The sequence below is a fragment of the Hemiscyllium ocellatum genome, chromosome 7, assembly GCF_020745735.1.
Source record: "Hemiscyllium ocellatum isolate sHemOce1 chromosome 7, sHemOce1.pat.X.cur, whole genome shotgun sequence".
Lineage (NCBI taxonomy): Eukaryota > Metazoa > Chordata > Chondrichthyes > Orectolobiformes > Hemiscylliidae > Hemiscyllium > Hemiscyllium ocellatum.
The window spans coordinates 52,972,827-52,986,340 of NC_083407.1; the positions used below are offsets into that span (position 1 = coordinate 52,972,827).

Below are 13,514 nucleotides of genomic sequence, written 5' to 3' on the forward strand. Positions count from 1 at the left end.
ACCAGAAGTGGCAGATTCAAACCAGTATAAATGCCGGAGGAATCAGCACAGAAGCGCTTCACGGGAGGCTCCCAAGCACTGAAGATGTCACCTAGAAAGGGGACGATACGTTTGCAAGAAAAACTCCCAGCTCGGCGAACAGAACCACAACAACGAGCACCCGAGCAACAAATCTTCTCACAAACTTTGAATAGATGTTAAGCCAAATACCGTGTAATTACCTAATTTTTGTCTCCTTTTTCTCTTAAATAAAAAAGTTGTTACACACTGGTAGTTTTCAAATGCTTTGGGACTTCTTCAGTTTCTAAAGAATCTTGGAAGATTACTACCAGTCCATCCGCTATCTCTTTTGCTACTTCCTTTAATATCTGATGATGCACCTCATCCTGCCCAGGGAATTTATTAGTCTTTGGCCCCATTAGTTTTTCTTGCACTTTTTTCTTCCCAGTGATAGTTTTAGATCTATTTCCTCTCTTATTTTTGCCCCATGAATATTTAGTAATTTTGGAATGCTATTTGGGTTTTCTACTCTGAACCTAATGGAAGTAATTGACTCAGCTCCTCTGCCACTTCCTGGTTTACCATTATTTTCCCAGCCTCATTCATGACAAAGACCATGTTCACTTTGTCTTCTCTCTTTTCATATTTTTATGGAACGTTTGCTATCCTTCTTGACATTACTCTCAACTGTACCCGCAAAACTTCGTTTCTATTTTTTTTTTTTTTTTTTATAAAAACCTTTCCCAATCTTCAGCATTACTACTAAATTTTGGCACCTCATTATCCTTAACTCTCTGGTTAACCATGGCTGATGTTCACAGTCTCACTTCAGTGCAGAAAGAGGCCATTCAGTCCATCGAGTCTGCACTAACCCTCCGAAGAGCATCCCACCTAGACCCAGTCCCCTACCTATTCTTGTAACCCTGCATTTCTTCCCATGGCTCATCCACCTAGTCTGCACATCCGAAGACAAAATGGGAAATTTAACATGGTCAATCCACTTAACCTGCACATCTCTGGACTGTGGAGGAAACCCACGCTAACACGGGATGAATGTGAAAACTCCACACAATGGCCCGAATGTCGAACCCAGGTCCCTGGCATTATGAGTCAGCATTTATCCTATTCCTAGAATCATGCTTTGTCACCAGAATGTCTTTCCCATAAGCCATATATTTTCTTTGATATTTGCCATTGTTCCTTACCTATCTTTGATGCTAAACTCCTTCTCCAGTCCACTCCAGCCAACTCTGCCCTCATTCTTTGAAATTAGGTTTATTTAAGCTTAGCACAGTTGTTACCGACCCAAGTTCCTCTCTCTCAAGCTGGCTCATAGCCTAGATTAGAGTGGTGCTGGAAAAGTACAGCAGGTCAGGCAGCATCCAAGGTGCAGTAAAATCGACGTTTCGGGCAAAAGCCCTTCATCAGGAATTTTTACCTAACCTGAATTCTACCATGTTACGGTCACTGCTTCTATGGGGATATTTTCTTGCATCAGTTACTAAATCTGCCTCATTACACATCACCAGATTCAAAATACCTGACAACAGATCCTTAGTTGGATTCACCACAAATAGTTCTAGAAATCTGTCCCAAGTATACTGTGAATGCTTCTTCACGTCTTCATTGGCCATTCTGACTAACCAAATCCATAAAAAAGAATAAAGTAACCCATGATTAATGGTACTGCAATTGTTTCATGCCCTCATTAACTCTTGGTTCATTCTGTCCCACTACACAGTGTAAGTGACTTACATGTATTCTATATCTTCAGATTGAAGAGTTTCTTCCAATCATATGTATTCCATCCCATACCAGCAACACTACCCCACCACCTTTTCTTTCCTTTCAGAAAGCAACATATCCATATTTAGTTCCCAACTTTGATCTCTGTATTATGCCTCCATAATGGCTATAAGATCATATTTTTACCATTATTTGTGTCAATAACCCACTTACTTTGTTCTGAATACTGTGCGCATTCAAGTGAAGACTTGTTAATTTTCTCTTTTATCATTTGGGTACCTTTGCAAAATTGAGATAGCTGTTTCAAACACCGGGTAAGTAGCAATTGACAATCATATCAAACACCTCCATTATTTTCCTTAGTTCTGTCCGGACCCAATGGCAAGACAGTTCCATTCGTGGCGACAATGCAGTAGCATACACTTGAGAGGCAGTGTCCCGGGAAATCCTGAACTTTGATTTTCAATCCCATGAAGTTTTGCAGTATCAAGTCACTAATGGGCAAAGAAAGTTGATAACCACCAAATGATCTTCAACTGAAGAAACAGAGCTTTTCTGTATTGAAAGACTTTGTTTTAAAACATAGAAAGCAGCCCTTCAGCCCATCACGTTCAAGCCAGTTCATCTATTCTAGCCCACTTTTCCAGCAATTTACCTGTAGCCTTGTATTTATGGCACTTCAAGTGATTGTCTCAATACTGTGATGGCTCCTGCCTCTACCAGGCATTGAGTTCCATTTACCCTCCACCTTCCAGGTGAAAACAAACTTCTTTGAATCTTCTCTAAGCCACCTGTCCTTTATCTTAAATCAGTGTCCCCTGTTTATTGATCCCTTCACTAAGGGGAAAATGTTTTTCCTATCTACTCTACTTATGCCCCTAAGAATTCTATGCACCCTATACAGGTCCTACCTCAGCCTCTGTACTCAAAAGAAAACAACTCCAGCCTATCTAGTCTATCTTCATAGATGAAATGTTTTAACCCAGGCAACAACCTGGTCTCCTCTCTGTGCAATCTCATCCTTCCTATAGTGAGGCAAACAGAACTGAACACGGTACTCGAACTGCAACCTAACTAAAATCTTATAAAGCTCCATCATAACCTCCCTGTTCTTTCACTCAATGCCTCAACTTATAAGGGGAAGCATTCCAAATGCTTTCTTCACCACCTTCTCCACCTGTCCTATTATCTTCAAGATAGCAGGCAGGACCTCAAAAAGGTAGCAATTACTCCCTGAGCCACAAACAATGAGTACAGAAACATGAGGATATGGCAGATGAAGCTTCTAGAAAGGTGTGCTGGAATGAGATCTTTAGATTGCTGGGAAATTAGGGCAGAGTCCAGGGCAAATGGCACCTGCAAAAACAGGACATATTGCAGAACAGAGCTGGGACTGAGCTGCTTGTGGGACATTTTGTGAGCGCTATTGGCAGAGCTTTAATTCAACTTGGTAGAGGTGTGGGAATGAAGAGAAAATAGTGGAGAAAAATTCCAGAGCTCACAAAATACTTGGAGACACAGCTGGCAACTGGCATACAGAATACTACGTTGATAGGGCAAGGTCTGGGTAAGGGAGAAAGAAATGAAGTCTAAATACAGAATATAGTAACTCATGTTGGGGAGGCGTAGATTGTCATGTGGAAAGATGATGTTATTGCCTTAACAGATGGCCTGGCTCAAGGAAGGGCAAGACTGGGTGTTAAATATTCCTCAGTATAACGTGGTCAGGAAAGATAGAAAAGGGAGGAATAGTAGATCAATGACAATGCTGTTTAAGGAGACCAGAGCAGTTTGGAGAGTGAGGAGCAAGTGTTCCTCAAAAGGTATGCAGTTATTTCCTACAGCAATATGCATCTGGTTCAAAATTAAAGGATGCACATTTGAACCTATTTTTGGAAATGAGGTGGACCAAAACAGATCATGTGCCAGTGAAGGGACATTTAGGAGAATGATCATTGTATCAAAGTTCAGGATGATGGTGCAGAAAGACCAGAGTAAGAAAAATCAATTTGTAGACAGCTGCCTTCAATGGGGTTAGGATAGAACTGGACAGGATTGACTGAAATAAGTTGGTATGATAATGTAATTAAACAGTGGGGTGGGGTGGGTGTGGGTGTGGGGGTGGCACGGTAAAGTAGGCAGTAGGTAGTGATGACCTTGTGCACACCCAGTGGTCAAATGCACTGTAAAACCACTGATTCTGTTACCTGCACACTAAAGATGTTGAGGGTAGCAAGAATGCACTCTGAGTGCAGGAGTAAAAGTCCATCAACAAGATTAGCTGGTAGCACCACTACTTAAAAGAATTGACCAAGATGTCTGCTAGACTGGGCATGCAGTGGATGCAAAACCAAAAGGGGAAAATCTACTTGATCTTACCCCTAAACTACCAACTGCACCTGTACCTTTTGCAATGTTCTGTAAAGAAGATAATGTCTACAATGTAAGGATATACATAATCATGTTGTGTAGTACAATGACTGTGCTAAATGGGGTAGATTCCAAACAGAGCTATAAGCTCAAAACTCAGCATCAGTGAGGCACCGAGAGCCATTAGCAATAGCAGACTTGTATTCAACAACCACCTGTAATTATAAGGTCCTACATATCTCTTACTCTACCGTTACATCAGACAGGGGAACAACATTGGCTCAACAAGGAGAGTAACATTCCAGGAGCAGTACCTGGTATAATGAAAAATGAGTTGCCAACCTGGGAAAGCTGCAACAGTGGTCAAAATATATTCTAAACAGCAAAAGCAGTGGGTAATGGATAGAGCCAAGCAATCCCACAATTAACAGATTATTTTAAAGCTCTGCAGTCCTGCCAGTCGTGAATGGGGGAGTCAGTGAAACTAAACAGGAGGAGCACGCTCTACAAATGCCAATTTCAACAAAAAGCACTGAATACAGCAAAGGCTAAGAGCCCTGACAGCACGTGTGCTGTTGTGTTCCAGAACTAATCACACCAGTTGTTCTAGTACAGCTACAACACTGGCACCCAGCCACCAACGTGGAGACTGCATAATTACATCTTGTACACAAGAAACCATACAAATTAAATCTAGCCAATTACTGCTCAGTCTACTCTCTATCATCATCACGGTGACAAAGTTGTCAGTGATACAAACTTCAAGTGGTGATAGATCAGTAATATTACTACCAAACAGTACTTGTCAAAAATAACCTGTTCATTGACACCCAGTTTGAATTCCTCCAAAAGCAGCTGGCTCCAGATCTCATTATAGTCTTGGTTGAAAAATGAACATTTGTGTGGGAATTCAGAAGTGGGGTGACAGCTACTGCCCTTAACATGGTGACAGCATTTGGCAAAGTGTGGTACCAAGTGCACTCAGGAAACTCTAAACTGGTTAGTCGTATCAAGCACAAAGATTGCAGTGTTGGAGGTTAACCCAGATCATCCCTGTAATAGTTCCTCAGACAGTATCCCTCAGCACAACCATCATTCAGCTTTATCAAGGACCCTTCCTCAAAAGTAGCAACGCTTGTTCATAATGGCATACTGTTCAGTGCCATTCCTTTGATACTGGAACAATCAGTACCTCCACATAGCTAGAACTGCACAACATTCAGTCTTGGGTTAATAAGGAGTGTATAAATTTGTGTCACACAAGTGTCAAGCAATGGATAGTCCCAACATGAGAATCTAACCATCTCCCCTTGCCTTTCAACATCTTAATGGACATCAACTTTGCTGGGTTGCCATTGATCAAAAGTAGAACCGGACCAGCCATATAAATTCTGTACCTACAAGCAGAGGTCAGATACTGGTAATTCGGTGGTAGCTAACTCAACTCCTGACTCTTCAAAGCCTGTTCACCATCTACAAGGCAGATGTCAAGAGGATTGGTACATTCTTCATTTTCCTGCATGAACACTCAAGAAGCTCGACACCATCCAGGGCAAATCAGCCCACTTGGTCAATGCTATTTCATCACCTTACAAGGTTGCACCCCTCAACCCCAGCACCACGGTAGCAGTCAAATGCAAATATGTTCTATTTACAAGATGCACTTCAATACTTGCTAAGATTTCTTTGAGATGACCTTCCGAATAGGTGACCTTTGTCACCTGGAAGAACAACAGCAGCAGACCCTTGAGAATATTATCACCTGAAAGTTCCCATCTTCGTGACTCATCATCCTGACATGTTTCTATATTACCTTACCTTTCACCGTGTCTAGTTCAGAAACCTAAAACTTCTTTTCAAACAGCAATGCAATTGTACCTACATAACATGGTCAGTAACTGTTCAAGAAAGCAGCTGACCTTTTAAGTGGGGGTCATCAGCAATACACATATTGAGTAAATGAAAAGATAGGTAACTGATTCTAGGCTTGCCTTCATCATTACAGCCGAAATCCACTCTCACACTTATGGAGCAGTATTATGGCAATGTCACAATTAAGGCCACAGATTTGAAAGCATGCAAAATGTACAACTGTTGGAAACAAAACGATTTCATTGAAAATAACATTCTATCAGAGCTATGTGGTATCTGTCCCAAGTATCATCTTTATTTCAGTTACAGTAATATGTGAACCCATATAAACCTCCAGTTTCACTTGGGCTGCTCTTGTTGACAAAGTGTTAAAAAAGGCTTTTGCCATTATAACAGCATAAAGCTAACACCTCAAAGTGTTATCTGCTCAGTCCTTTTAGCAAATTTATTAACACTATTAGTTAGATTACTCCACCTTTTCCATGGTGTGAACCGGTATCAATTATTTAGCCGATTCTATTCTATGTTAATAAAATACCTGATTAAACATGTACTGAAGTGTCACTTTGTGCTACACAGTACATTGACACTATTTATTTTAGTTGAAGTAAATGCTACAGTCAGAAGCTGGTGCAAGATTGTGATGACAGAAGTTGTGAAAAAAGAAAAATGTATGCACTAGTAGAAGTCCTTTTATTTGTGTGGAAGTAGGGCAGTAGAAACATAACAGACAGTAATTCATTCATGAACCACAGTTCTAATGTTACATAACTAGCATATTAAAATCTGCTTGCAATTTTAAAAATGGGTAGCCCAGGATTTTGTATAACTGAGAGTCATAAGCACAAAAAGAAAAATAGCAAATAACCAGATCATTGGTAAATTAGGGAGAAGCAAAACTTTTAGTTTGCCCCTTTATAATATGCAAGGTTGAAAGGTATATAAGGTAATGAGGGGTATTGATAGGGTACATAAGAAGACATCTTTTTCCATCAGTAGAGACAGTAATAACCAGGCGCACAGAATTAAGATAACAGATAAAGGACTATGGGGAGAAGCGAGGAGACTTTTTTTTCAACTCAGTGGTGTCAGGAGTCTGAAACTCTGCCTGAAAGGATGGTTGAGTCAAAAATTCTTATAGCCTCAAAGGCTATGGCCAAAAGCTGGAAAAAGCCTAATTCTTGATGACCAGCATAGACACAATGGGCCAAATGGCCTCCTTCTGCGCTGCAAATATCCAGGAGTTTTATTTATCTTCAACATGTGGTGCCTTTCCTCAGCTTAGGGTTTCCCATATCTTTTTAAAGCCAATGAAACCTGTTAAAGGGCACTGTTGTCAACAATCTACAAACAGAAAAACCCACTGATCAGCAATGCAATTAACAATTACATATTTTTAAGACCTTGGTCAGTGGACAATATCAGGCAGGATTCTAGAACTCTCCTTTTACAAATAGTGCTGTGATATACTTTACAGCCAGTGATGGTTAGGTGCAATTTTAAAACCAGATCCTATGATGGCACCTTCAACACTAGGGCTCTCTAAGCACAATGATTTCAATGTGCAACCATCTTAGAGGCAGCAGTGTTATCACTGAGATGAGGATAACCTTTGAAATTTAACCAAAATATTTTAACTCAATCCAATGCAAGAAAGTCCTAAATATATTCAAACTTTGAAAACAAATGAAATACTTTGATTTACTTAATCAGTCCGACTGCACCACTTTATTAAATATGTTTAAAATCACCAGTGGGTTAAACAAACACAGCTCCAATTGTCTTGACTGCATACAACTTTGTTACGTAAAATTTATTTGACATTTAACTAGCAGCAGCTTTAAGTGTTGATCACTCAAAACTTCCAAATGTATTTTTCTTGATTTAAAACTTGAATTCAGTATCAGAAGCCAGCTGTAAAATCCACCTTTTGAATTCTCAATTGAAAAACCTCAGCTAAACCTTGCCAGACACATCGTAACTATAGATTAATTTTTTGATCGAACGTTGTTTAATGCTCGGAAAGCTATTCTTATTTTCCCATTGTCTCTGACAATATCCACACCTGCGGGAGATCCTACATTTATTACAACAATGATCAAGAGGGAATAATAACTAGTTGAAACAACAAATAAGTAATAGCAACGGTGAAAAGATTATACACATAGAAACGTGTTTTTGTCAGTATACAAAACATAGCCTGTGGTTAATTCCGTAATGAATTAGATTTCCACCTGTATCAAAAATAGGTACATTTTCTATGACTGATGCATGATAACTTCCACCATGACGTATTCTTGTCTATAATGTGTGCAAATTTATAACATACATGACTGAATACTGACACATACTTGGTGTCTAACTCAGTTATGTATTCGTCTCATCTAGGATGTTGACAGCTTTTGTATCAACCACTAACCATTGAAATGAACTGATGTTTCACAATTCTGTGCATAGCTATTTCACCTATTCTCTGTTTTTAATGTAAAGAATCTATTTAATTGTTAACTGGTAATATTAAATATTCCACAAATTAAAGATACCTCTTACAATACTGCTTTGGTGACAGACTTGAAATTGCGATTCAAAGATTTGCATCATTTAATGCATGTTCGATCTAGTGCAATCACAGCTGATCAGCAATTCTAGTAGTGGTATAAACGGCATGCAATTGTAATAATGCATTTGTTTACTTTTGTAGGGTAGTATGCATTGATAGTGAAAGCACAGTCTTATCATTTATGATTATCCCAGTTCATGTTTTACATTTTCCATACTTCTTTTGCTCCTGCCAATTGATTATTTTCTTGCTAACAAACATGATTCCCAGTACAATATCACTGCACTGTAGGTCTTGAAGAATTTAACAGGCAAGATGCAAATGGAACCTAAATGTAACAATTACTTGAAATGCAACAAATTTTGGGATTGCAGAACAAGTGCACTGCAACCACAATTGTTTTTAATGCAAAGCATCTTAAATTTAATTGAAACCACGATGAAATGCAGTTTTATAAACTAAATACATCCCCCCTATTATTTGCTACATAAACCTGTAGTATAAGCAAAATTTAAAGAAATTTTAGTTCTAGGCAAGATTATTCTAATTACAAACCATTTTCACAAACAATTATTATTTGGTATAAATCAACATTAAAACTGCCATTTAGTTAAGCAAATCAGAAATCGGAAAAACAGGCTGGCTTAATGTCAGCTGAATGTAAACTACTTCTGCTGTCCTTCGTTCAATGATGAGCTGAGGCAACCTGTTATAGGAGGTGTTAATTGGCAAATGCTGTACAAGTCAGGAGCATGTTCCCTGTCGTCCTAGCCCAGCAAGGCTAGGTCATTAAAGTGGAAATGAATTATTTCAGGCATCCTTAACCCTTAAATGCTCAGTTTGTTTTCTACAACAATGCTGAGAAACCAAATACATTTTGAAATTTTATATGGACCTTTAGAATGGAATTTTTTTAAAAGGGGGAGAAAAACTATGTAATGGAGGTATTTCTGAAAGAGATTGAGATACTAAGGAGGACAAAAACCTCCTTTAATAAATTACAGTCCCTTTATCTCAAAATCTAAACAATATATAGATTGTCCCCCATTAGAAAATGGAATTGGTTGGGATACACAAAAAAAACTGTAACCAAGGCGTGGTATCAGCACCAATGAGTATAGCATTTCACTGTACTGAATGTTTAAACCACTGCCTTCCCGTTACATTTTCACAATTTTTGATCACAGTCTTACTTAGTTAAATGTCTTAAACAATTCCTACAGGTGAAACCTCCATTCCACATAACTTAGGATGTATGTTTTTAACTGTCCAGTATCTGCCATACATAAGCCCACACGTGAACAGATAATCTTCCATTTGTGCACAATGTTACTGGATTTTGGAACACAGCAAAATAAATCTTTCACCATCTGTGGTATAGCGAAAAACGTCCCAGCAGATTTATGAAATAACAAATGGGTAAATAAACAGAGCAATCACACTCCTCAGAAGACTGCAAACTAACTGTCCTGGGCAACAATGTAAATTGAATCGCACACATCTTTCTCAAATTGAATCTTCTGTTAGTTTGTTCTTAACTAGCCACCAAGTTCAACTGACCCCAATTTCGCCCTCCATTTCAAATAGAAACACAATTTAGAAAAATTGAGAAATAGTAAGCAAAATTTTGACCAAGCCACAAAATTTAAACAAAACCTCAGAATAAACAGCTATTGAATAAATATATCCACAACAAAAACCATATCAGTGCATGTGTTTAAACTGCATAGCTTGGCTTTTCCCTCCGGCACATATGTTCAGATTGTTTACATTTTGTATGCATATCAAAATAAGTCAATATCATGATGCATGATGAAAAAATGTAATATCAAAATCGGTAGTCAGTAAATAATGGAAATTACCAGCAGGGAATACATTCACTGTGATAATAAATTGTGGTGGTGTAAGATCCATAACTCAATTCCTACAGGAGTTTAAAGTCTTTTGTTAAAATTAAAGAATAAAAGTAACACACCATGAACAGTGCAATGTTCTATTTATTCACAGACAAGTCAGCTGTAGGTATTTAACGTATTCCAGATTTGGGCATTTGCTAATTAACAGAGTGAATAATCATGTTGCTGGAATGCAATATTATTCACATGTACATGGTAAATATGAACTTCAAAAGCAGCCTGATGCTAGTGTTGGTGAATTAATGAAGGGTTTGATCCAATGTGCATCAAAAATAGATTCTGAGATACCCTCTTAAAGATTTAGTTTCCAAACACACGAATAATAGTAGATGCAGTTTACACATTATATTCATCTATGTGAAGGTTCAAGTGTTCTGGACAAATCATAAATTCAAACTAACTTCAGCAGAAATTGATCTGTCATCACCAAAGACCCTTCATCGTTAAAATGTAGCAAAAAAGGGAACACTAACCTGTCCAAGCCCAGGCATACCACCTCCCAATCGCAAAAGTCGATCCATATCTCTGAAAACAAAACCACACAAAAAGTAATTATCTAAGAAACTTTTTAAACTCAATTATCATCTATATAATTCACCTTCAATCTTTCCTTATGTCAAAAATATTGGTGGTAATTACAACACAACATCAGATTTCCTGTTAATTAGCACCACATACTAATTCAAGAACCTGTCTTCCTTGCTAATTAACAGACCCAATCTCACTGCTTTTGTTTTTTATTGGGTTATCCCCAATTTCATAACAGTATTTCACAAACTGAAAACCTATTTCTTAAAGTTCTTTTGTATGGCTACAATTTTTATTCTTACATTACATTCTTAATTATTAGACTTGGGTTTATGACTGTAGCATTTGCCACATTACTAAAAACGCAGACCTCCACTAGCTGAAGCATTTCTTTCAAATACTAGATATATTACGGCAACTTGTACAGTCTGCACAAATAGAAATCGTCACTTTCAAATTAAAAATTGTACATCTAATTAGTAAGTTTGGTGCTAATTAACTTACAGCTTGTCAGTTATCATCAATATTGCATGCAAGTGATGGTGTGATCAGATATGAGTCTCAAGATACACAAGTCTTAAAAGCTTTCAAAGTGACATTAAAGGAATTTGTACTGTACAAAAAGACTTCTCACAATTCTTTAGAAAATCATTTTCTCAAAAGAAACACCTTTACTGCTCACACAAATATTACTAAACACATTAAATTATGTTACAGTGACAATCATCAAGGCCACTTTGAATCCCCTCAGTTTGACCAGACTGAGCACAGAACATCTTTACATCAAGCAAATCTGCTTCGTTCTAAAATACTTTCAAAATTCCAAAATGTAGGCTTTTCCAAATTAGTACAATTTTCATGTCAACGAGAGGTATCAGTTGAGAATTTTATCTTATCTACCAGTTTAACATAAGCAATTTTCAAAACAGTCTAGTTCCCAAAAATTCTTGATATTCTTTTGTTAATGAACAGTATCATTCAACAGCATCATCACAGCAAGCTTTTCATTACAATCAGAAAATGGCCATTTTGATATTGCAAAATAAAACATGATTTTCTCAAGTGGAAACTTCCATGGACTAAATTTTCAACTTTAGGTGTAGCCATTAGCACAAAAATATTAACTTTAGGAAAATAACTTTTCAACTTTTATGACAATTAGTTGAATTCTTCCTCCTCCAATAGGTATACACATATTTAAACCATCTTACATGTGACAGTTAACTTGTAGTTCATAGTTGTAATATGTAAATTAATTATAGTTGTTTCTTTAAGGTATCACAGCATTTAGGATGGATTCAAGTGGCACATATCTACAACTAGCTAATTTTTCTACTGTATAGGAACTCTTGACAACTACTCAATCCCAGCTGCTTAGCAGTATTCCACTGGAGATTACAATATTCTTATTTTCTAGGTGGGATGCTCTTCGGCAGTTCAAAACAGACTCAATAGGCCAAATGGCCTCTTTCTCCATTATAGGGATTCTATGCTCCATTGAAACCCCAATCTCAACATTTCAAATCATTATATATTCAAAATAGAAAGAGGTAGAAAAATAGAAAGAAACAGAATAAAAATAGATTCAAACTTCCATTCTACTATATCAAATGGTGTGGTTAATACAAAGCTTCTCTGGTAAATGATCAGCAAATGATTAGGGCAGCACAGTGGCTCAGTGGTTAGCACTGCAGCACTCACAGTGCCAGGGACCCAGGTTCAATTCCAGCCTCGGGCAACTGTGTGGAGTTTGCATATCCTCCCCATGTTTGCGTGGGTTTCCTCCCACAGTCCAAAAATGTGCAGAACGGTGGATTGGCCATGTTAAATTCGGTGTTCAGTGCATTAGTCAGGGGGTTGCTCTTTGGGGGTTGGTATGGACTAGTTGGGCCAAAGAGTCTGCTTCCACACTGCAGGAAAGCTAACTGAATCAATGTGACATGACAGCAAGAATCAAGAGAAGGCCACTCAGCGCATTAAGTCTGTTGCACCGTTCAACAGAATCATGGCTAACGTGATTTTAGCCTCAACACTACATTCCAGCAAATCCCGACAAACTTTCATCCCCTTGGTAATCAAGAATCTGTCTACCTCTGCCTTAAAAATGCTGAGAGATTCCATATCTTTCCACTATTTTATAAGGAAGCAAAAATCCCTCAGAAAAAATGCCTTCTCAATTCCATCTTCAATAAGTAATCCCTTATTTTTAAACTGTGGCCTGAAATAATGGTGCATGATTAACCTAGACAGATCCAACTCTTAAAATATTCTGTGATTATCATTCAAGTGCCATTAAATAGAGCAGAACCGTACTCAAAACACATTTGTGCCCATAAAAGAGCTTTCATTCGTTAAACACACTGGGCACTAAGTAAAGCCAAAGACTAACTGATAATTCCATCCAAACTCAATTCAACTACCAAAAAAGTCTACTGAAATCTTCAGTTTTGATGAATGGTCCTTAAACTGAAATGTTAACTCCTCTCTGACTTTCTTTTCCTGCTGAGTATTTCTATCATCAT

The 13,514-nt window shown here is 37.9% G+C and overlaps 1 protein-coding gene across 2 annotated transcripts in view; it reads right to left on the minus strand.

Annotated features, from left to right (window-relative positions):
* The window catches only part of psmd14 (proteasome 26S subunit, non-ATPase 14), a 106,166-nt gene that overhangs the window by 70,963 nt on the left and 21,689 nt on the right, over window positions 1-13,514 (minus strand). For both annotated transcript variants that reach the window (XM_060827883.1, XM_060827886.1), the window contains exon 2: window positions 10,938-10,989. In XM_060827883.1, the coding sequence (XP_060683866.1) occupies window positions 10,938-10,985 (48 nt within the window). In that variant the 5' untranslated portion in view covers window positions 10,986-10,989. The remainder of the gene's footprint in view (window positions 1-10,937; window positions 10,990-13,514) is intronic.